The 23551-nt window shown below is 35.3% G+C and overlaps 3 protein-coding genes and 2 long non-coding RNA genes across 6 annotated transcripts; 3 read left to right on the forward strand and 2 right to left on the reverse strand.

The window, feature by feature from the left end:
• The first annotated feature begins 3 nt into the window (after positions 1 to 3).
• On the forward strand, positions 4 to 941 carry LOC106317222 (phosphatidylinositol 4-kinase gamma 3-like). Its single transcript, XM_013755073.1, has 2 exons — positions 4 to 288; positions 366 to 941. The coding sequence occupies exons 1-2, from the start codon at positions 4 to 6 to the stop codon at positions 744 to 746; spliced, it is 666 nt and encodes a 221-aa protein (XP_013610527.1). The 3' UTR covers positions 747 to 941.
• Positions 942 to 3006: 2065 nt separating this feature from the next.
• On the forward strand, positions 3007 to 4416 carry LOC106314137. Its single transcript, XM_013752071.1, has one exon. It carries the CDS (start codon positions 3007 to 3009, stop codon positions 4414 to 4416), a length of 1410 nt encoding a protein of 469 aa, XP_013607525.1.
• Positions 4417 to 10954: 6538 nt separating this feature from the next.
• LOC106316614 lies at positions 10955 to 12374 on the forward strand. The gene is made up of 5 exons (XR_001264902.1): positions 10955 to 11030; positions 11116 to 11260; positions 11360 to 11437; positions 11603 to 11733; positions 11929 to 12374. It is a non-coding gene; the product is annotated as an uncharacterized LOC106316614 (long non-coding RNA).
• Positions 12375 to 15292: 2918 nt separating this feature from the next.
• On the reverse strand, positions 15293 to 17661 carry LOC106317460 (GDSL esterase/lipase At4g10955-like). Its single transcript, XM_013755274.1, has 4 exons — positions 17582 to 17661; positions 17147 to 17225; positions 16350 to 16956; positions 15293 to 15945 (listed from the first exon to the last, which is right to left on the reverse strand). Exons 2-4 carry the CDS (start codon positions 17206 to 17208, stop codon positions 15553 to 15555), a joined length of 1062 nt encoding a protein of 353 aa, XP_013610728.1. The 5' UTR covers positions 17209 to 17225; positions 17582 to 17661; the 3' UTR covers positions 15293 to 15552.
• Positions 17662 to 19551: 1890 nt separating this feature from the next.
• Positions 19552 to 21022, reverse strand: LOC106317259. Of its 2 annotated transcripts, none has more exons than XR_001265090.1 (5): positions 20867 to 21022; positions 20501 to 20732; positions 20325 to 20412; positions 20113 to 20224; positions 19552 to 19907 (listed from the first exon to the last, which is right to left on the reverse strand). It is a non-coding gene; the product is annotated as an uncharacterized LOC106317259 (long non-coding RNA). The 2 variants fall into 2 exon arrangements; XR_001265091.1 differs by having other exon boundaries at positions 20802 to 21022.
• Positions 21023 to 23551: the final 2529 nt, after the last annotated feature.

The raw sequence follows: 23551 nt of genomic DNA on the forward strand, positions 1-23551 counted from the left end.
ACAATGGTCAAATGCTTGCACAAAGATTTCAACCATCCCAATGGTTATAGTTTCTCTCAAGAGAACGCAAAGATTGGTTCGTTGCAGATGTTTGTGAGTAACGTTGGAACTTGTGAAGATATGGGATACGGAGTCTTCCCTGTTGATCAGGTTCACAAGATCTCGGTTCTAGACATTAGGCTGGCTAATGCAGATCGTCACGGTGGTAACATTTTGGTTAGCCGAGATGGAAATGATGGTCAGATCGTGCTTACTCCCATCGACCACGGCTATTGCTTTCCAAATAAGGTAAGCGATTGATTACATTGGTTTCATTTATATATATATATTGAGTATTTAGACTAAAACAAAATTTATTTGCCCAGTTTGAAGACTGCACATTCGAGTGGCTATACTGGCCTCAAGCAAAAGAGCCATACACTTCAGAGACATTGGAATACATCAAAACCTTGGACGCTGAGAAAGACATTGAACTTCTGAAATCCCACGGTTGGGAGATTCCGCCTTCATGCGCCCGTGTCTTCCGCATCTCGACCATGCTTCTCAAGAAAGGTGCTGAAAAGGGTCTCACGCCTTTTGCCATCGGAAGCATTATGTGCAGAGAAACACTCGAGAAAGAATCTGTGATCGAACAAATCATCTATGAGGCTGAAGCAATATGGTCCCCAGAGACAACAGAAGAGGAGTTTACCAGCACCGTCTCTGATATTATGGATCGCTACCTCGACCAGTGTTCTCTGAACTGAACGCAGATGTATATCCCTGTCCATAACAAGTAATAAGTGTATCAATGTCTTTGAACTCAACCTTGGCCTTTGGAAACATTGGTTGGGTTTATAGAGTGGTCATGCTTCTGTGTCTTGGGTTCAATAAGGTTCATGTGTTGCTCATTTCAGCTATGGATGATGAACAAGCTCATTTACATATATACTAATATTATGGATGATGAACTTATATTTTATATTATTTTGATTCGATTCTACTTTTGTTCCCTTCAAAAACATTGAAAGACAAAACAAAATCAAATCATTTCATCCATGTAAAAAATATTCACCATGGAACGTCTGATCCCACAATTGATGGATCCCATGAGCTCTCTTAAAATCAGGGGATTTGCTAGGGTTTATCGTCATATACGTTCCGACGAAGAAGCCGAACACGAATTCTTGACCCTGTCAATAATTAAGATCTTTTATGGTTCAAACAAGTAACCTCGAAGCCGAGCAACAATTGCACTTTCCCATCGAAACTGACTATATATGTACTTCGTGTCTTCGTCCGTTTCTAATGTCAATAACATACATTGCATTATTTGTATCCGGATTGTAACACAAGCCACCAAGGCAAGCCCGTAAGAAATGTCAATAACAATTAACATGCATGCATGATAAAGGTATGATCTGGATTATGACACGCAAACAAAACAAATGTATAAATTACTCCTTTTTTTAATTAGTTTTTTTTTTTTCCTTTTGATTGTATTCTATATTATATACTAGGGTCGGCCCTACGGATATACTTTATTTGTGTGTAAATATGGTGATTACTCTCTCCTCACCCTATTTGATGACATGACAAGCTGAAAAGAGAGAAAACACTACTTGAAATATTGTTAGGGGCCCTAGGACAAAAAATGTTTTTTACCCTTTAAAATTTATATGTAGATAATGTTTAAAATATTTTTAAAATTTAATCAGTAATATTTTATATATTTGTAATGAAAATAAAACTATATACATATCAAATAATTTTGAGCTCTTTTCAATTTTATTTATTATATTTTTAGATATATAAATATATAGATTTATAAAAAAATTGGACACCTTAATTATTATTATACGGGGGGACACGGGCTTGGACCCGGGGCGGTCGCACCGCTTGTCCCCCCTGTGAGCCGGCCCTGGTCCTCTCTGATGCTCTTATTCCTCTTTTATTAGTTGTTTGATTTATGTTGTGAGAAATATGTAACTTAAAGGGTAGAATTCTTTCTTGATAACGTAGCGTTAGTGGGAAAATCAACATAACTCTCATTTAACGTAAAAAGAATCATTGTTATCTTGTATAGTTAAGAGATACATTTTATGGTTCAATGATACATTTTATGACTCTATTTAAGAGATACTTTGTCTAAGATACATTTTATGGTTCATAGAATCAACATAACATTTTATGGTTCATAGAATCAACATAACTCTCATTTAACGTAAAAAGAATCATTGTTATCTTGTATATTTTTATTCATTAGTATCTTAGACAAAGTATCTCTTAAATAAAATGTTATTAATTTTAATATAATCTAATTTGTAATTAATTTTTAAACCATAAAAGTAAAGTGAACAAATCACAATGCAACACATCTTACCAAAATATCTTTTATTTTTTTTTTGAGTTTCTGGGATAAGAACTTAATTTCCTTCTCTCACCAACATTTAAAATTTTTGTATTATTTTATTGTTTAGATATTGTTTTAGAACCCAAAAATATATTTCTCAGCATTAAAATATGAATATTTTAAAAGAATTTAATTATGTAATTAAAATTTAATGGTGATAAAAAAATTATATAAACAAGAAATGACAAGTGATATAAGAGTCTCCCACCATTTTTTAAAAAAAATTCAAATAAGAGATTCTTGTTAGAGTCTCTCAACCTTTTCGTTTACTTCATCTATTTTTATTTGCTTATTATATTATTTTGGTAAAAAAATTCTTGTGGGAAATTACCAAATAAAATTACATTTGTGGAGCGTCCCTCGATGGGCTTAAGGTTTTCTCTCTAGTGGAAGTAAGTAAGTGGAGTGTGGGACCCAGAAAAAGAAGGAAAAACACGTTTTCTTTAAAAAAATTACAACCACTTTGTGGTACTTTGCAACTACTTTTTAGCACGAACGAAGATAAGATCTAGGGTTCTTGTTTCAAGTGGGAAGAAAAGTTTTCAATTCGAGGTCAAATTCGGAAGGAATCGTTCTGAAGAAGCTGGTCGCGAAGGTTTCTTGGTTTACTGAAGATGTCTGTTGCTATGGATAGAGCTTTAATGGCTCTCTCTTTGGAAGAAGAAGACGAGCCTTTCGAAATGCCGGAGCTGCCGGGTTTCTGTTCGAATGAGAAGAATAAGCTGAGTCTTGTGGGTAGAACTTTAAACCCAGAATGTCAGAAGATGTCGACCCTCATCTGGAGGATGCCAGGTAAATGGCAAAAGGAAGGCAAGTGTAAAGGGGTAGCTCTGTCGCAAGAACGTTTCCAGTTCTTCTTCGATCACGAACACAATCTGTTGGATGTGCTGGAAAAAGGGGTTCATACCTTTAACGAGTGGGTTGTGGTCGTAGAAAGATGGGTGGAAGATCCGCCGGATGATTATCTCCAGTTTATTCCGCTGTGGATCCGTATTAGTAATATCCCCATTAATTACTATACGAAGGAAGCTATAATGGCGCTTGGAGATCTGGTGGGGGAAGTCAAAATCCTCATATTTGATCCTCAGAAACCACAAACTCAACCTTATGAAAGGGTCCAGGTGAGGTTCAACGTAGCGAACCCGCTGAGAATGTCGAAGATAGTAAAGATTAAGGGAGGGAAGTCGGTGACTATTCACTTCAACTATGAAAGAATTCAGAAGCGATGTTTCACCTGTCAGAGATTAAATCACGAACAAAGCATATGTCCCCTCGTGGTGAAAAGGAGGAAAGATGATGCTGTGGCAAGGCGTCAGAGAATTGCTCAGGAGCTGGAGTTGAAAAAACCAGTCCTTCAGGAAGACGACCCTCTCTTCGGTGTCCTAAATGAAGATCAGGTGGGGATTAACTCAGTGACGGGAAGGCCGAAGATTGTGAAAGATGTGCTAGATGAGATGAGGCAGTACTTGATGTTGGCCACAAATGAAGATAGAATGGTTAGAGAAGAGAGAGTTAAATCTTTTGTGGCTGCAGTTGAACAAGATCCTATCTTAAAACGTACGGTGCTAAGACTCGAGGCCCCTCCTATCTTTTCCAAGGATTTCAACAAAGGCAAGGGGTTTGTTTTCAGCTATGAGGAGTCTAAGAAAATGCAGGTGGGAATAAGGCAGTCTGAGAAATTAATGGCTTCAGCTATTAGATCTGGTGCAGCCGGGAGGTGGAATGCTGACAACATTTCGATGGCCGAGAGTGAGGATGCAAACTTTGGAGGTACTTTCAGGGTCTCTTCTGGTGGTTCTACGGTATTTAGCACGAGTTTTTCGGAACCATGTGCTTCGTCCGGGGCTGCTAAGGGGGTTACCAAGAAAACCTACCAACGCAGACGTCCTCCAAAATCAAAAAGAAAGCCGAGACCCTTATTAGACTCAGATCAAGTTGAAGGAGCTCTATGGGATAAAGTGGCTGGAAAAAGAGTGGAAGGCAGTAAGAAGAGAAAGGTAGAAAGTGAAGTTGGGAGCTTCTAGTTTCGGCGAAGTCTAAAACCCCAAAGGTGATCCCAAGGGAGGGATCGCCCAGCCTTTAATGAGCATTTTCAGTTGGAATTGCCAGGGATTAGGGCGTACTCAAGACCTGACAATTTAGCGACTCCGGGAAATACATCAATCCCATTTTCCGGAGATCATGTTCTTGATGGAAACGAAAAATTGCAGAAATGTTTTGGAGGATTTGAGGGAATGGCTAGGGTATGACAGAGTGTTTACAGTTAATCCCATAGGCTTGAGTGGTGGCTTGGCTTTATTTTGGAAGAGCGGCATCAAGCTTGATATTAAGTATGCGGACAAGAACCTGATTGGTATGCAGGTGCATTTTGGTGAAGTGGTTTTTTTCCTGTCGTGTATATATGGAGAACCTGCGTCAGACGAAAGGAAAAACATTGTGTGGGAAAGGCTGAGTAGGATTGGAGTAGGAAGAAAAGAAAAGTGGTGTTTGACAGGAGATTTCAATGAGATCCTAAGTAACGATGAGAAGTTGGGAGGACCACTGCGACACGAATCATCTTTCAAACCATTTGGTGATATGTTGTCAGCTTGTGGAATGGAAGAGCTTCAGTCGGTTGGTATCAGATTTACTTGGGCTGGTCAGAGATGGAAACAGTGGATTCAGTGTTGTTTGGACAGAGCCTTTAGTAATAAGGAATGGATGAGAGCTTTCCCAACATCAAACCAAAGGTTTATGGATAAACGCGGTTCAGACCACATACCAGTATTGGTGAAATTGCAAGCTATGAATGCGAGAAAGAAGGGCCAGTTCCGTTTTGACAAAAAACTTTTGTTTCATCCTGAGGTCAAACTTAAGATAATCAAAGCGTGGAGAGGTCCATCCAGTGTTTCAACCAACAAATGTGTTGCTAAAAGACTAAGAGACTGCAGGGGTGCGATTAGTCTTTGGAAGAAAGGGAGAGTCTTTAATGCCAAGGATAGAATACATATTTTGGAAAGAAGGCTGGAATGGTTTCAGTCAAGGAATTATCCCTGCTGGCATGCGGTTAGAGTGATAAGAAAGGAGCTCTGCAAAGCGTATAGGGAAGAAGAACTTTTCTGGCAACAAAGAAGCATGGAGAAATGGTTGAAGTTTGGGGACAGAAATTCTAAATTCTTTCATGAGTCTGTCAAGGTGAACAGAGCAAAGAGGAAGTTAATCAAAATCAGGGATAGCAACGGGGTGGAACAATGGTATGAAGAAGCGAAAGCTCAAGTGGCAGTGGACTATTTCTCTACTTTATTCAAGTCTTCTAACCCCTCAAGTTATCAGCCATGGTTTCAAGACATGAGACCTAGAGTCTCGGAAGCAATGAACCAAGTCTTGGTTAGTGTGGTCACGGATGATGAGATCAAAGGTGCAGTCTTCAGTATCAAAGCTTCGAGCCCCCCAGGTCCAGATGGCATGTCGGGTCTTTTCTTTCAGCAATATTGGGATGAGATTGGCCCAAAAGTCTTGGTGGAAGTGAGAAATTTTTTTGAAAGAGGGATAATGCCGGTGGACTGGAATTTCACCTACTTGTGTCTACTGCCTAAAGTTCAAGAACCTGAGACCATGGGTGATCTGCGTCTGATAAGCCTATGCTCTGTGCTGTATAAGATCATTTCAAAAATTATGGTTAGGCGTTTACAACCCATACTCCCTGCGATTGTCTCAGTCAAACAGTCAGCTTTTGTAGCTGAGAGATTGATCACAGACAATATTGGGATTTCACATGAAGCTGTCCATGCCCTGCGTGTTCATCCGGAGATCAAGAATGATAGTATGGTGGTGAAAACTGACATGTCGAAGGCTTATGACAAGGTAGAATGGAGTTATTTAAGAAGATTGCTTGAAGCTTTAGGCTTTGATGGTAGATGGGTGAAGTTGGTGATGACCTGTGTGGAAACAGTCTCTTTTGCGGTGCTGGTAAATGACGAGCCGTATGGTAGGATCAGGCCGCAGCGTGGTCTTCGGCAGGGAGACCTCCTCTCTCCGTTCCTCTTTGTGTTATGTACAGAGGGTCTTACGCATCTTCTGAACATAGCTGAAAGTCAGGGATTGATCAATGGGTTGAAATTTGATGTGGCTGGTCCGTCTGTGCATCACCTGTTGTTTGCCGACGACAGCCTCTTTTTGTGTCAAGCGTCTGAAAACGAAGCTCGCTCCCTCAAAGACATTCTTGCAGTTTATGGTAGGGCCACAGGTCAAACCATTAACTTGCAGAAATCTGCAATCTCTTTTGGTTCTCAAGTTGAGCCAGCGACTAAAAGTTTGATTCAAGGAGTGCTTAATATCTCAAACGAAGGAGGAACGAGTAAGTACTTGGGCCTACCGGAATGCCTTAGTGGCTCTAAAATAGAGTTGTTTGGTTATCTCAAAGGGAAGGTGAATGGAAGGTTGAATGCGTGGTACTTGCGGAAGCTCTTGCAAGGAGGAAAAGAAGTTTTATTAAAGTCTACAGCCTCAGCCTTACCTGTGTTCGCGATGTCAGTTTTTAAACTCCCTAAAACGATCTGCGCTAACATCTCCAGTGTTATGGCGAATTTCTGGTGGGGCTCCAATGCTCACAAGAGGAAAATTCATTGGATAGCGTGGGACAAGCTTTGCTTGCCTAAAGAAAGTGGAGGCATGGGGTTCAGAGACTTGGAAGCATTTAACCAAGCACTCTTGGCAAAACAAGCGTGGAAGGTTCTTTCCTCTCCTCAATGCTTACTGGCGCAGTTTCTTAAAAGCAGATACTTTCCAAACTCTTGCTTTTTAGAAGCCAAATTAGGAGAGAGGCCTTCTTACGCTTGGAGAAGTTTGCTATTCGGTAGAGAACTCCTCATCAAAGGCCTTCAGAAGAGAGTGGGAGATGGGAATTCCATCAATGTGTGGTCTGACAAATGGTTTGAGGATGAGGATGATGGGTATGGACCGCGTGCTCCGTGGATCAAAAATTGTACGTTTAACGTCAATCTTAGAGCGAGGGACTTGATTGATTTTCAAAACAGAAGATGGAATCAGCTGGCATTGGAGGAGGTCTTTGTGCCCTCAGATATTAAGATTCTTTTGAAGAACCAACCAGTGACCGCTGCAGAAGATTTTTGGGTGTGGAAGTTCAACAAATCAAGTGCCTACACGGTTAAATCAGGTTACTGGTTTGCGTCAAAGGAAAGGAGTAAGGAGCTTAGAGTGGTGGCTGAAGCTCTCCCGTCAATCAATACCCTCAAAGTTCAAATTTGGAAAGTTCATGCGGTTCCAAAGGTTAAGACATTCCTCTGGAAAGCATTATCGGAAGCGCTCCCTGTTGCAGATTTGTTAATGGCAAGAGGACTCAAGTGTGATGATCGATGTCAACTTTGTGCATTTGAGGGGGAATCAGTCAACCATGTGCTGTTCACTTGCCATTTAGCAAGACAAGTCTGGACACTATCTAACATCCCATGTCCTCAGAATGGATTTCATGTTCAATCGGTGTATCAAAATGTGGCATATCTCCTGAAGCTGAGTAAGGAAGTAAAGGTTGATGTTGAAATTTCCCGGTGCTGGCCGTGGGTCTTGTGGTACTTGTGGAAGAACAGGAATGGATTCCTTTTTGAAGGTAAAGCTTATGCGGCTGAAGACATTATTAAGAAAGCAAAAGAGGAGTCCAGTTCTTGGTTTTTAGAGCAACAAATCCAGAATCAAATGGAGCACACAGAGGTGAGAGTGTCGAGAAGGGAGCTACCTTCTAGTCATCATGAGGTGCCAGAGGGATGGTTCCTCTGTGAGTTTGATTTTGACTGGAATATAGGCTGCGATACAATGGGTGGTGCGTGGGTGGTGAAGAATAATGGAGGCATTGTCTTGGAACATAGCAGAAAGGCTTTCTCGGGTGTTAAGTCACGGAACGAGGCTAAGTTGCTGGTTTGGTTGTGGGTCCTTGAAAGTATGCAGAGCATGAAGAAGAGGAAGGTCAGGTTCGTCTCAACATGTGGTGATTTTGTTGAGGCAATTGAAAGACCTCACTTGTGGCCTGCTCTTCATTATGAAGTTTCGGAGATTAAGAAAGAACTGCATGCCTTTGAAGCTTGGGAGTTAAGGATTGGATCATGGGAGTCGGTTAGAAGTGTTTCTTTCATCGCGCAAAGTGTTAAAAGCTTAGGACTTACTCAGTCTTATGTGGCTGCGGGTCATCCCCATTGGTTGGATCATCTATTTGCGAATGAAAGACATTCATCTGGCGCTTAAAATGGTGGTTGGGTTTTTTTTGTGTGGAGGCAGTTGGTAGGTGTGATTGTAGTGCTAATGGTTTCTGTTAACTGATTTTTTGGAAGGTAGTTTGTAACCTGTTGTATGGTTGACAGTCCTTGGTTTGTTGAGCCAGAAAGTATATATAATATTTCGATTTGAGTAAAAAAAAAATTACCAAATAAAAGTTTTGACTGTCATGATTACTCTTGTTACCCAAAGAACAAGATTTATTGAGTCATTTTTTAAAGAGAAATAGTACATGAATTTTTTTTGTTCCAACTCTCACGCAATAAATTGAAATGTTCAAAATAGCATATAATTTGTTATGTTAAAAGTACATGTTCACCCTAATTAACTATAAATACAGTTTAAAACTTTAAAATTGTTTTTAATTATCTAATTATTAAGTGTGCTCATAAACATTTTTAAAATGGTTGCTATTATTTTAATCCAAATTTGTATTTAAGATTTTATTCAACACTTGTATTGATGCAATTTGTGAGAAATTTCCTTTTTGGTAAACACAGTTTGACTAGGTATTTCAAAATTTGTGTTGATGCAATTTGTGAGAAATTTGTGTTTATCAAAAAGGTTCTTAAAATTTTATAAATTTTTTAAAAAAATTATATTACTTTACTGTTTAAATATTGTTTTAGAACCCCTCGATAAAGCAGAGATATTTTTGGGGTTTTAAAGCTGGGATAAGAATTTAATTTCCTAATTCCTATCCTACAAAGGGGTGGGCATAAAGCAGAGATATAAAAATTTAAAGATATTCATGATCCCTCCGTTATGCTCCATAAGGACAATCTATTTTTCGATTTGATTCCATAACTTTCTAGGTATTTGGTATAATTGGTGCTTCATATACAAAAATCAGTTTTTTTACCGGATATTCGATTTGATCCGTAAAAAATAAAAATTTAAAAAAATAAAAAATAATAAAAAATAATAATATATCATTACAATATTTGTAAAAAACTACATACTTTTAAAATATTTAATAACTAAATAATTAATTTAATGAATAAAAATATTATAAACGCAGCAGAAGTTAACTTCAAAGGAAAGCGAGCTCGCCAGTACATGCAATCATGAACTCACATTAGATGGTGAAGAGCTAGATGATGATCAGAGACTCATCACTGATCTCTGAAAAACCGGAGAAAATGTGATTCACTTGCTAATTAGAAATTCATCTAAAATCATAGCAAAACAAGGAAAACCTAAAGATTTCTTTGTGGAGTCTGCTGTAGTTAACCGTGAGATTGAACTGCCATCACTACTCAAAGAGCTTAGAGAAAGGAAATGGCCCATCAAATCATCTGATGGTGGCGACCTTGACGGCGATGGCTACTACTCCGGCTTTGTTAGTTTCTGTATAATTTTGTATTGGGCTATCCGAAGAAAATTACACAAGTTCAAGAGTTTCTTAAAGAATTTGTGGTTACTATTGTTGACGAAGACCGTATAATACGTAATATTTAGAGCATCTCTAATGTAAAACTATATTTTTCCTCAAAAATAGAGTAAAAGAGAAAATGAAGTAAAATTATTTTAATCCAACTTCATATTTCATTCCATAATGGAGTAATGAACAAAAAAAATAGATTACTTCATTTATGGAGTAAATTACATTATGGAGTGAGATATGAAGTTGGCTAGAGTAATTCTTACTTCATACTCCATTTCACTCCATTTTAAAGTAAAAAATGGAATAGGGTTGGAGATGCCTTAAGACCAGTTACGTAGATATAGATGCATGTATCTTGAAATATCTATATATATAAAAGATTGTTTCCTCTTTTCTGGGCTAGCCAACTCAACGTCCACGTCAGAAAGTCTGCTCAACTACGTTTGACGCGTGTCATGGGTCATTAAAATCGCCGTAACCCTAATATCCTGAAGGATCAATGAATCGTTTCTTGCCTACGCTCGATTGCGAGTTTCATGCCTTACCACTCCTTATACGATGTCTCATTAATTAAGCTCCCTCTTTCTTCCATCCATGGTATGAATCTACAACCTATAAATATGTGAGATTCTTGAGTTGAAATTCATCAGTTACTCTCACTCAATCGTTATAATTCATCTCTCTCTTTCGATGGTTTAGTTACCTTCTTCTCATGGCTGCTATATTTCATCGATCAATTTTGTTTTTAATGCATCTCTAATCTCTTTTGATATATTTTTTCCAGAATTTATTCCCTGCATTGACTAAGATCGCCTGGACTCTCGATCCTACATCCTGATCCGTCAAAGCTCTCTGCAGTTGTCTCAAATCGGAGATTTCAAGTACACTAGCGACTTACGTGATTCGTGTTTTCCTCACTGATATTTCTCCATGGGTGAGGCTGATGATCTGAAAATTGCTGTGAAGAGCACTAAGAAGCTTTGTATTGTATGTTCTTTTCTTCTCCTTGGATCATTTATTTGATTTGATGATTTTGCATATGCGTGTTGAGAGTAGTTTTTGGGTTCTTTAGGTTATGATTGATAACGTGGGATCTGAGTTGCAAGTTATCAACAACTGTGAGAAAGCTATTACTCTTAAAGTGGATGTACTTGTGGCTTTGACACTGAATCAAGATCAAAAAGAAGCCTCTTCTATAGTCTTTCCCATTATTTAATGTGCTTGCCACTGTTCGTTCACTTTGAGAATGAGATGATATCATATATCTAATCCATGGTTTATTGAGTTTCCTTATAGTTCCTGTTTGATGTTTTCAGGCAGTGAAGAAAGGAGATGCTATCTTTGTTGGGCAATACATATTCACTGGTACTGAAACAACTTCAGTTTTGCTTGAGGTAAAATAAAATAGAAGCTTAGAAATGGTCTCTATGTTGAAGTCTTAGACAGTTGAATTAATATTTTTTGAAAAAACAAAAAGAGTCGATATGATCTTTCAAAGATTCTCTTCTTCCTCTGTTCTCATACTTCTCTTGGTTTGTTTTCTTGATTATAAATCTCAGAAAGTTTACATAAATTATTGGCTCTTCATTTTAATGGTTGAAGCAATTCCATGACCACAGTCATGGAGACTGAGGATGAAGAAATCTCTTAGATCACAAATAGTTCTGCTGTTCATCTGGAGATGGGGCAGGTATAGTTTTTGTGAATTAATAGAAATCTTATATTAATTGTGTTTTATAAGGCATAGGTTTGAATCGCTTACATTACTGTTATAAACCAAACAAAATCACAACAATTATTCAGTGTAATATCCAAACAAAATCTCTTGATCCTTTGAAAAAAGACCAGAGGCTGATACGCTCTGCATATTTTGTTCAATGTTCAGATCATGATACGGGATGGTGATGAAGCTGCGGCTCAGGAGGATGAGATGGTCGGGAACGAGCCTGAGGTAGAGAAGAAAATGGAACCGGAGACGGAGTTTGAAAAACAGAAGGAGAATAAGGAGAAGAAGCACTAACAAGGAGAGAGAGATACGGAAACAGCAAGAGGTGAAGCGGTTTAAGAGCGAGGCTGCTGAGGCAGAGAGGAAGCGCATAGAAGAATAAGAAAGAGGGTCGGGAGAGCGCAGAGCGTGAACCTGCAGAGAGCTCTGCTCGACTGAGAATGAGCCAAGAGAAAGTACTTCCTCTTGACAGAACTGAGAAAGGACCTGATGCTACAAGAGTCAGCAGATGTTAGTTGATTCTTTGTCGTGCTAGATGAATTCTTTGGAAATTTTTTTGAATCAGCATAAACATTATGCATTACATTATACATAGATGAATTAATGTGTCTCAAACATTTGGTGGAAATATAATGATCATGTTTTGAAACTGTTAAATGCGAACCAAATGTGATGTGTTATTCCGGTGTGTATATAGGATCCTGACCACTCCAACTATTGAGAAATGAAGCTGGCCCAAAATATCTCAATTCCATTTATGGTAAGTTTTTACCCTTCACTGAATAATGTAGTTGTCTTGCAACTTTTTAGTTAATCAGTTCTGGTTTTCTTTTTGTTGAAATATAATTGGTATACATGGTAATTTTAGTATTTACGTTGTGGTTATGAAACTTTTTTGTTCTCCAGATTTTTGGTTTCGTATTGTTTTATTGTTTTGGTATTATTTTGGAAAGAGTCAAAATTTATATAGCAACAATAAACACCAATAAAAAGCTCAACCATAATTTTAATATTGATATGAAACTGAAAATATATATACTTGCATAGTCCAACAAAAGACATAATGTACAATAACCCGATAACAAACAAAAAATGACAGAAATAAAATTAAATAACTTATACTAAAACAAACAAATTAAAATATATATTTTTGAAACATAATAAAAATAAAACACAATTTCAATTAATATCAAATCAGTTAAACTAAATACAAATGTTAAAATAAAATATATTGCAATAAATTTTCGCGTGAAGCGCATATTTGCCTTAGTTAATATCATATTTTAATGGTTCTTGCTTATTTTTTTAAAGAAATATTTATTAAAAATCTATTAAAATGTTTTAAAAATCTATTCAATTCAAGAAAAACAAATATTGTATACAAAGTAAAATATTTATATTTTTAATGAATTACTATAATATAATAACAAATATATAATTTCTAAAAAAATAAGAATTAGTAAAATTTGTAGTAAAATAATGAAATTATAATTAAAATAAACTAAAAAAATATTAAAATTTAAAATATATTTATATTATTTTGTTCATTTGCTTACCCGCCTCGTCCGTAGGGCGGGTCTGGCCCTAGTATAATATAAAATAGACTTTTCTCTTTTCTTATAACATGTGGAAGAGAGATTTGTTGACATGTGTCTCATATTTTTTCTTTGTATTTTAGATCTTTCTTCTTTTAGATTATTGCAATTTAGCTCATCAATTTTTAACTGTGTACTATCTAACCCTTCTCACACATATTGGTCACTTCAAAAAATAAATAAAATAATATAAATATATTTTAAATACTTAATTTATTCACAACTAAAAATAGCATAAACTTTCACCATTTTGTTGTTTTTACTATTTTTTATTATTTCATTTGCAAATTATATATTTATTTTACTATTAAAATCATTAGATAATCAAACTAAGAATAAGAAACTAGAGTACCAACTCAGAGAACCAAGAAAGCGGGCCAGAGGGAGAATAATAATCAAAAGACCAAAGCCACCAAGAAGCAAGAAGATATATGCCTAAAGCGTAGGAAGCACAACCACTAACTAAAAGATAAGAAACACCTCGAAAACGAAACAAAAACATACAAGCCCTCCATGCAAGTGAAAACCCACAAAGCTCTGGATAGAAGTTACCAAAGTTACAAGAAACAAACTCTGCCCACATATACCAAGGGAAACATGGGAAGAAGATAAACAACTTGAGGGAGGGAGAATAGAAAACAACCACCGAAAAATCAAAGACTAAACTTGAGACCAGAAACAACCTTCCAATCCCACATAGCATACACGAACGAAAACATTATCCAAACCTTGAGTGGCAAACATGGTGAAAGGGAGAGCCACCAGAGATGCGATGAAAACTATAACGAGATGAGAGAATAAAAAGGGAAAGGGAGACAAAACGGAATCAGCAAACTGTGGAGCCGTCCTCGAGCTATGAAAGAGAGCATAGAAGTCAGAACACCAAAAACTAGATCTTGAAAACCAAGAAGAGCATGGACTAATGATGGTAAACTAACGAAGAGGAAGACAACATCAAAAACAACTAAACTCTGATCCAACCAAGGAGATGCAGTTCCTAACATCGGCCGAAATCTAAGGAATAAGAGGCACAACCAATATTGTCTGGAACACCCTACAACGCCGTGAGAATCAACCGCACAACTAAGAACTCATAAACCCGATCTATAATAAATACCATATAATCTCACAAGTGAAGAAGGCAATGAAGAACAAGAGAAGGAGATGAGTCTTTTTCCAGTGATGGTGAGAAGCACCACACATAAGAAAGATAAACGAAGTACATAGATGGTGACGGTTCAAGGTCAAAATATGGGGAGAGGGCAAAAAACATCTTAAAGTTATAAATTTCAAAAATATGAAAAAAAATAAAAATACAATTTTGACGCTGAAACCGTTTATCTTAGAATCAACAAATGAGTAAATGCAAAAGTTATTGAAATTCAATATGCTTTTACGTTAGAGGCTCACTTCACTAATAACAAGTACTATATATACACAACAACACACTATTAAAAAAAACCCACAAAGTATATTAACCTATCACCTACTACTATATAACGCACTAAAAGCACCAAATAATGCTTTTAACAAATAAAAACGATAACATAATTACATTATCCAAAAAGTTATACTTTTAACAATAATAAAACAATATTCCGCGCGAAGCGCAGACACGACCCCTAGTATATAATAATAATAAGATTATGTTCTTGATGGATTATTTCGCTTTTAAATATCTCTATGTAAATATACTTTATCACTAAGTTGTAAAGTATTCTCTTATTAAGTCATGGTGTAAGAAAATATATTCAATTCTAATATAAGCTGAATTATATTCTTTTTCGTTCTGATCATTTGTATTCTATGTATTATTCTGATCTTAAGAAAGAAAAAAAATCTTAATTTATGCATTAAAACTTGAAACATTTCTCAGTATAGTAGCATTTCAAAGAGGTTGACCACAAAACAAAATAATTTAAATAGCTTTTACAACGAACATTCACATATATATATGGAGAACAACAACATTAAAAAAGTAGAAGAAACAGAATTAAGGTAGATAGAAGGTTTCCTATGTCGTTTACATAGACAAAGAGTTCCCATATTAGTTCACATAGTTTTTATACAATTTGCTTCAATTGATGATAAAAGAAAGGTCCCCAAGCCCGAGGATGATGATCTGAACAGATGGAAAAGACATTTAACCAAACCAATATTACCGAATAGGGTTGGGAGGAGGTTGACTTCAGTCCATACGAGGTTCAGAGGATCTAAAGTTGTAGCTTTCCCAATTTGCCCGAAGGGCTGGGTTTGGCTCCCACCATTGCTCAAGTCCATGAGCTCTCTTCAACTTATACCACGGCTTCTTAAGCACATTAGTTGTATCAACATCAGATTTGTTCATGTTTACTGTCATATCGGCTGAGGAAAGAAGTTGAATAGGTTCTCCGCTTTCTACTCCCAAAACTAGACACCTAAGAGAGATTGCAGCACCGAGACTCTCAAATTTGCCTAATCCGACATATGCCATGATTTTTTTGTATTTCAAAAGACCGATGGATTCAGAACAGATTGTATCTGATGGGTTCACATATAAATAAGGTGTCCACGCTGCTATTCTTGGATCGTGTTCTTGAGTCTGTAATAATCAAAGATAAAAGGAAAAATAAAGGAAATTATTATGAGAATATCCAGTTTAGTTGTCTTAGTTTATTATGCTTTAACTGAAGTGCATTTTCAACAACGAGATCACCACGGTTGTACTAAAATTATAGTTCCTCTGTTTTAAATAATGTATTTTTGTCTAGTTTTCACGTTTTGAAACATATTAAAAATTGATTATAAATGCATCATTTTCAGTGTTAGTCATTTTCACAAGTTTAAACCAATAGGATTTAAATAACTATATCTAATTTTTAATGTTTACAATTTATCATTATTAACTAATAAAAATTACATAAAAATATAAAATATGTATTTTTTTTAGATAAACTTTTATTTTAAAAAATTTCTCCTTCAAAGACAGGAGAGACTATTATTTACCTGAAGATGAGCTAGCACGGCTACGGTCCCTTTGATGAGACTCTCAGCGAATCGAAACAGGTGTTTAACCACATCAATATCAAGTAGTTTCTCTAGAGGAAAAGACAAGATTGGCGGGCTGAATGCGTAGGTCTTGAGGGGGAATCCACGTTTCGTCATGGTCTTCCCGACCATCAGCGCTATACCTGCTCCCAGAGAGTGTCCAGCTAGCCAGACAGATGATGTCTCGGTAGTTTCCAATACAGTTTCGGTTGCTTGTATGGCTTGTTGAAACCTACTGCCTTTATTAAGGTTGTTGAACAAGCATCGAATGTCTTCTTTCAGATCAGAAAGCCAAGTTTTTGATTTAAGAACAGTGCCGCGGAAGGCAATCATGTAACGCGGAGGCATACCAAAATGAGGTTTATTCTGGTAGTTGTTATACTTAAAAACGGCGCCGTATATGGAGCTATCATCTTCGTTGACCAAGAGTTCGGCTAAAGAGAAACCGAAGGATTCCCACCAGATGTAGGCTTGTGAGTTCACTTTCTTTTGCTTTTCCCGTTGCAATAAGTAGACTCCATGTACCAAACTTGATGTCACTACGGTTCGATGGTAGGAGTCTAACCTATTAAAAACAAAGCAACTATATATGTTTAGTATTAACAGGGGCGGAGCAAGCTTATTAAATCGAGAGTACGTGCAAACATATGCATATTTATAATTTTTTTTATGAAAACATTAAAACTTTGCTAGATAAAATTAGCTTCTGCACCCTTAATAATCGTAGTATAGGAAATCAAAAAATAAAATTGTACCAATCAATGCATGGAAGATGCTTGGGACCAGAGTTCTTTGAATCCCTCGCTCCTCCTCCCATTTTTCTTCTTCTTCTTCCTATATTTTACATTTCCAATTACATACAAAACTAGTCTTAATTCAAACGGTGATGAACAAAATGCAAATTGTAGTACAAATTAATTCAGGTCTATACAAAATAATATATACATCATCTTCACATATATTCTGATGCAACCCGGTCCGGCCTAAACCGTGGGACATGTTCTATCCAAGATATTCTTAGTAAACCATATCATTGTTGGAAACCGAAAAACAAACGCAGAAAATGCAAACTACATAAGACAGCCAGTTTCAGTTTACAAAAACTTGGCCAACACTAAACTTGATTTGGTGGATTTTATATCTGAATAAATTAATATCCAAAAGTTAAAATTAAAAGAAACTGAACATACCTTTTTCTCTCGAGGTAGATCAGAATAAACTTTAACCAGATTTGATGAGATATGAGATCACAGGTAGAAGAAAGTATTTCTTATTTATAAAACAAGTTTACTACTAAATGTGAGACCTAAAATCAACCAAATCTAATGGAATTTTGTTTTGTTGAGGATAATAGTCCTTCTAGGCATGCAGAAGAAATGTCAAGAAAGCAACCTGTGTTTAAGAAAGAGGAAATTTCTCACACAGCATAAATACAAGTTTTGGATTAAAAAATAGCAACTATTTTAAAATGTTTAAGTGTTAGCAGAAACTCGTAAGGCCATCTACAACCCAACACTAAAATTATATTTTAATGTGGTTTTGATGCAGAAATCTTCTCCAACCCAACACTAAAAATTACATCATTTTAATGCAACACTATAATATCACACCAAATTTGGTGTGACACTATTCGCCACACTAAACACTATTCATCCCACTAGAACAATATTCACTTATTTTATTAATAAAATAGACAATTAAATAAATGAAAAATAAAAACATAAATACATATATCTAGAGTCGGATCCGCCCTACAAATGGGTAAGAAAATAAAGAAATAATACAAAGTTATTTAAAAATTTAATGAAATTTTGGTTTATTTATATTATATTTTCATTATTTTTACTACAAATTTTACTTTTTTATAGAAATTATAAATTTATTACTATATTAAAACAATTCATAAAAATATAATTATTTTACTTTGTTCACAATATTTTCTTTTCTTGAATTTAATGAATTTTTAATAAATTTCTTCTTAAACTTTATAATTTTAAAAATTTAAAATGAAAAGCAAATTTATTATCTCTTTTTAAAGAAAAAATAGGCAAGTAGCATAAAAATATGATATTAATTGTTACTATTTAATATTTACAAATAACATGTTAGGTTGTATATTTATGTATTATTATATTTGAAAAATAATGAATTCCACAATTGTTACTTTTTTTTTCTACCAATGTTTATGTTAAACAAAATTAGTAACAGAAAATCATAACTATTTGATGTATTGCTAGCTATAAAGATTATTTATGAAGTAGAGATAAATAGAGATACCTCCTTATGGTCACATATCAACAAAACGACACTTTAATGCAAAAAATGATAAAATCATAATATGGGGAAGAAAATATATATATTTTTAACAATTTTAATCATTTAAAATTCGTTTTATAATTCTATGTAAGTTATAATCATTTAAATGATTAAAACTCACAATTTTCTTTTTTACAACTGAAAATCCTATATATATATATAGAACTGTGAGCAAGATGATAAAAAATCAATTAAATCTTAATTATGATCGAAATATTCTTCTATGTTGGTTATTTAAGTTCTTATGTAAAATAATTGTTAAGTTTACAATTGATTTAAAATTCGTTTTGGTTTTAGAATCATTAAGTTTCAAAATTAAAGAGTTTGTTTATACCCTTTTAACTCTCTTCCTAGTTGGGTTAGAGTGTGAATTCCAAACAAAATTTAAACCACAAATTTGTATTTCAAATTTTTAAAAAAAAAAAATATATATACATATATAATTATGACAAAGTGATTAATGTTAGTAATTTAGTTTAGAAATTTCTTTTTATACCACTATGACAGTTATGAAATTATGTGCATCTGAATATATCAAATTTAAATCCATTTTCACATTTGTGATACTTGAGAATAAGAGAAGGTGGATCACCCAAAACCTCTAAATGTGCTTCTTTTTTGTTTTTACATTGAAGGGTCAAACGTCACTAAAACTTCCCAGCACATACCATTTACTTGCGTCCAAAGAAATCATTTGAGTGTTATATTTAGTGTCTCATTACTCTATTTTCTCTCAAATTCCATCAGCCACTTTAATTTTATTCCCAAGTTTTGGTGAAGACTATGATTTGAACCACTTTTTTTCTAGTCGTCTGTTCGTATATATATTCTAATGAGCATGTAATGCTGTGGTTCTCTAGAATATATTAACAATATCGGTTTGCGAGAAAACAAAAGAAACCATATAGTTCCAGGAATCAGGATCATAAGTTTCTGAAATCAGTAAACCAAAAATAAGAACAGTCATATCTTATTCAATTACCTTACCAATCTCCCTCCAAGACGCAAAAGAATCTCCGGTTTACAGTATGTATCTGTCACCATCCGTTTTTTTATACTTCACTGGTATCTCTTGAGCCTCTCTTTTTTCCACTCATGATACTCGGCCAGCCAATAATGGTGTCTCTCTGTCTTTATCTCTGACCGGAATGTTCTATGGATCTGAATGAGTAGCAGAAGAAGCGTTGACGAACAGCATGCCTGCAATCAAAGAGGTTATGTGTCTGATGATTGTGCCGATTTTAAATGTGGTCAGGCGTCAATATACAACAACTTAGCGTGAATCAGAAGCTTCCTCAAACATAGGGTAGACTTTATAAAAACTTGTTCACTAATGTATTTAACACGACCACAACTTAACACCAAGACCTTAGTGTAAAAAGTTTAACAGAGAGTTCGTTCTTACCTCCAAATATGTTTGTTGCAAAACCATCTTTAGTTCTACATCAGAGTAGCGCCTTTAGTTGTCCTTCTGTGCAGAAATCCCGTCAAATACACTCAGGCATACAGTCGATTGCCTGCAGAGGCCAAAAACCATGTTTTTCATCCTTGAACAAACGTGCAAGTCGCAAATGTGTGTAACGGTGGTAATTTAAAAACAGCAGAGTTGTCATCTACCTCCTTGTGATTGTCATGAGACGTTGATTACTCTGGGTCTCTACATTGTAGATCGTTTTAATGCCCCTGACTTCACCAACGAAGTTTGCTAACCAAAACAACTATTAAGGCTACTTGGCAGTGAAATTTATATTCATTATATGGAGCCGTTGTAAAGTATGGTAAACAATTCAAACCTGGAAAGACAGTGTTGTTCTTCGCAAATAACATGAGGTGGTTGTAATTGCAGAGCCAAATCCTTTCCATGGGAACGAAGACGGTATGTTCCGTGAACCTAATAGAGACAGGCATCACCAAACTTGAAGTTTGGATTGCTCCTGGCGACATCAAAAACACTTACTCATAAACCGAGCAATCATTGAAGGTGTTAAAATGGTACACGTTGATTGACCCTTGGATAAGCATAGCCTGCAAATAGAAACGATGGATCAGCCTACAACAAATCATTAATCTGTTCATCTGTAGAGTTAGAGGTACCTAAGCAAATAACAAAAGCTCTTATTTCTTGTAAAGAAAAGGATCCCGCTTACGCTCGCTCTCACCAGGTCATGTGTGTTTATATAGGCAACCGACAAACCATACACTGACGGCAGAATCTCAACGGCGATAATAGTCATCCCACCGATCCATAACCACCACCGTTGGATCTTCTCGTGACGGAGCTCACCGCAGCGCTCGCGTCTTCCTCCACGGGGGGGGGGGGGGGGGGGGGGCGAAGGCCTCATGCTGAAAGCCTTCGCGATGCGTCTCTTCCACCTTGGCCTCTCCTCTCACTTAGTCTCCGACGTGACCACGCAATATCAGTCCCAAACGATATTACTAGTCGCCGCTGCAGAGATGGAGAGAGAGGAAATGCATATCCGCTATCGAGCAATTAGGGTTAGAGGGGAGTAATATTGTTTCGGGCTGTAGTGAACAACACACCCAGAGCCTAAGACACAATAACTGAGTAAATAAAACGCATAGTTTTGTCATCATTTGACAAGTGTTAGTGCGAGATCGATCGACTTATCTATCTGGCGGCTGACGTGGAGGCACCAGAATTAAGCAAACTCTACTTTATATAAATAGATAGGTATTATTATAAAATAATTTTTAATGTGAAGTTTGGTGTTGTGGTTGGAAAATAATTTTTTAGTGCTGAAACTACACTAAAATAGTTTGGTTTTGACAATAAAATAGTGTTATGGGTAGAAACTGCTCTAACGGAATAATTTAAATTCTTTCTTGTGGGAATTTTTTATTTTTTTATTTGGACTGGAGAATCCCAACATAATATTTAAATTTTATTTGTAGTTAACTTAGGGTGAGCAAGTACATTTTACATAATAATTTATGCTATTTTGAACATTCAAATTAATTGTCCGAACAGAATATTTAAATTTTATTTGTAGCAAGTACTTTTTACATAATAATTTATGCCATTTTGAAAATTTAAATTAATTGTTTGAAATTTGGAACACAAGTTTATATGTGTGTGATTTCTCTTAAAAAAGCTGACTCACAAACTCTTTTTAGGGTAACAAGGGTGATGAGCATACCAATGAGTAGATTGTTTATTATTGTTTTTTCCAATTATGTTAAGTTGTAATTGAATTATCCATTTTTGCAATGGAATGCTGATGATCAATTCCATTAATTCTATTTTCTTTTTACTATTTAATGTGAATGCAATGGAATGGACCCATTCAATTCTAAAATCATATAAACAAAATATAAAACAAAACATTTCATAACAATTTTGAAAAGGAATAAATAGAATGAATCTATTCTATTTTTTTCATTTTCATCTATCCATTCATTTTAATTTCCATTTATTCATTGTTTTACTAGTTACATTCTCTAACTCACGTCTATATTTTTCTCTAAATTAATAAACTCTATTATACAAATATGTTTTGTTCTAATGTATGTTTGTATATTATAGATCCCAGTTTTTTTAGAAAAAGTATAGATAAATACTATTTTATCTTTAAATAGAAAAGAAATATATAGCATTTTTTTTATATTTTCTTCTAAAAACAAAGAAATTATACTGTAGAAACATATATTGGAGCTTCTTTATTTTAGAAAAATATAAAATGAGTTAGAAATGATCTTAATAGGAATTAAAGAATTCCAGCAAATTTTTTGGGTCAGAGTACATGAATCTATGAGAGAGCACGTCGACGCTGACGACGTCATATTCCTAAAAGCATCTCTAATTTAAAACTTTATTTTTTTCCTATAAAATGAAATAAAATAGAATATATAGTAAAAGTATTTCAAGCTTATTCCATTTTTCATTCTATAATGGAATAGTAAACAAAAATAATAATATATTACTCTATTTATGGAGTAAACCCATCTTTTGCACAATTATATAGTGAAAAATATAGTAGCGTTGAAGCATTTTTACTCCATACTCCATTTTAACTTTAAAATGGAATAAAAGTATAGATTCCCTAAATAATAGAGCAAGTTGTAGACAGCATATTCACAAACATAAATACTATCGCTAGACCATGATTAACCCGGGTTCTTAGGGTGAGATTCTTAGCTTCGGGTAAGAACCGTTTCTTAACTTTTAACTAAGAAAAGATAAAAACTGTCTTTTAAATAAGAGATATAAAAGCCGGCTCTTAGCCGAAAAATGTAAAAAAAAATGTCAAATCATGAGTTAAGAACCCGAAATTAAAAGTCCGGGTTAATCATACTTTAGAGTGCTACCATTTTGGTTGACTGAAAGACATTGGCCATCTTAAAAAACCGTTGGATGTATTTACGCAAAAGGTCATTTCCAGTCCTATCCTATCCGTGTGGGCACGAATGAAGAATGTTTCCACTCGTATCATATATCAATAAGTCAATTTGTGGGAAATTTTAAACATTGCGTATAACTAATATAAATGATATATGTAAAGACAATGTAACATTCAAATGTGGGATGTTTCTACCATCTTTCGCATAAGCAGGTATACTCGCTTGATTGAGTGAGAGAGCTAAGGTAATGGTCAAAGATGCATGCTATGAATGTTTTGGTTGATTTTTGGGTTAACTTCATTGTTCCCTTTCAAGTCTTGCAACCCACATTATTTTCCCCATGCTATATGAGTTCATTAGAAAATCTTCCAAACATAATTTGAATTTTAGATTTCACTGGGCAGCTTCTTAATAATAAAGGGCCATTGGAATAGTGACTCCTTTGGTCATTGTTCATTCAGGTTCTTTGCGGTAATGCGAATGAA

Source organism: Brassica oleracea, chromosome C9, assembly GCF_000695525.1.
Source record: "Brassica oleracea var. oleracea cultivar TO1000 chromosome C9, BOL, whole genome shotgun sequence".
Classification (NCBI taxonomy): Eukaryota; Viridiplantae; Streptophyta; class Magnoliopsida; order Brassicales; family Brassicaceae; genus Brassica; species Brassica oleracea.

Excerpts from the sequence above, each read along its gene's own strand:
- LOC106317222 (XM_013755073.1), top strand. The coding sequence starts at position 4 with ATGGTCAAATGCTTGCACAAAGATTTCAACCATCCCAATGGTTATAGT. Across the intron at positions 289-365 it reads GCTATTGCTTTCCAAATAAG|TTTGAAGACTGCACATTCGA; the intron begins GTAAGCGATTGA and ends TTATTTGCCCAG.
- LOC106314137 (XM_013752071.1), top strand. The coding sequence starts at position 3,007 with ATGTCTGTTGCTATGGATAGAGCTTTAATGGCTCTCTCTTTGGAAGAA.
- LOC106317460 (XM_013755274.1), bottom strand. The coding sequence starts at position 17,208 with ATGGGAGGAGGAGCGAGGGATTCAAAGAACTCTGGTCCCAAGCATCTT. Across the intron at positions 16,957-17,146 it reads CATCTTCCATGCATTGATTG|GTTAGACTCCTACCATCGAA; the intron begins GTACAATTTTAT and ends TGTTTTTAATAG. Across the intron at positions 15,946-16,349 it reads CCGTGCTAGCTCATCTTCAG|ACTCAAGAACACGATCCAAG; the intron begins GTAAATAATAGT and ends TGATTATTACAG.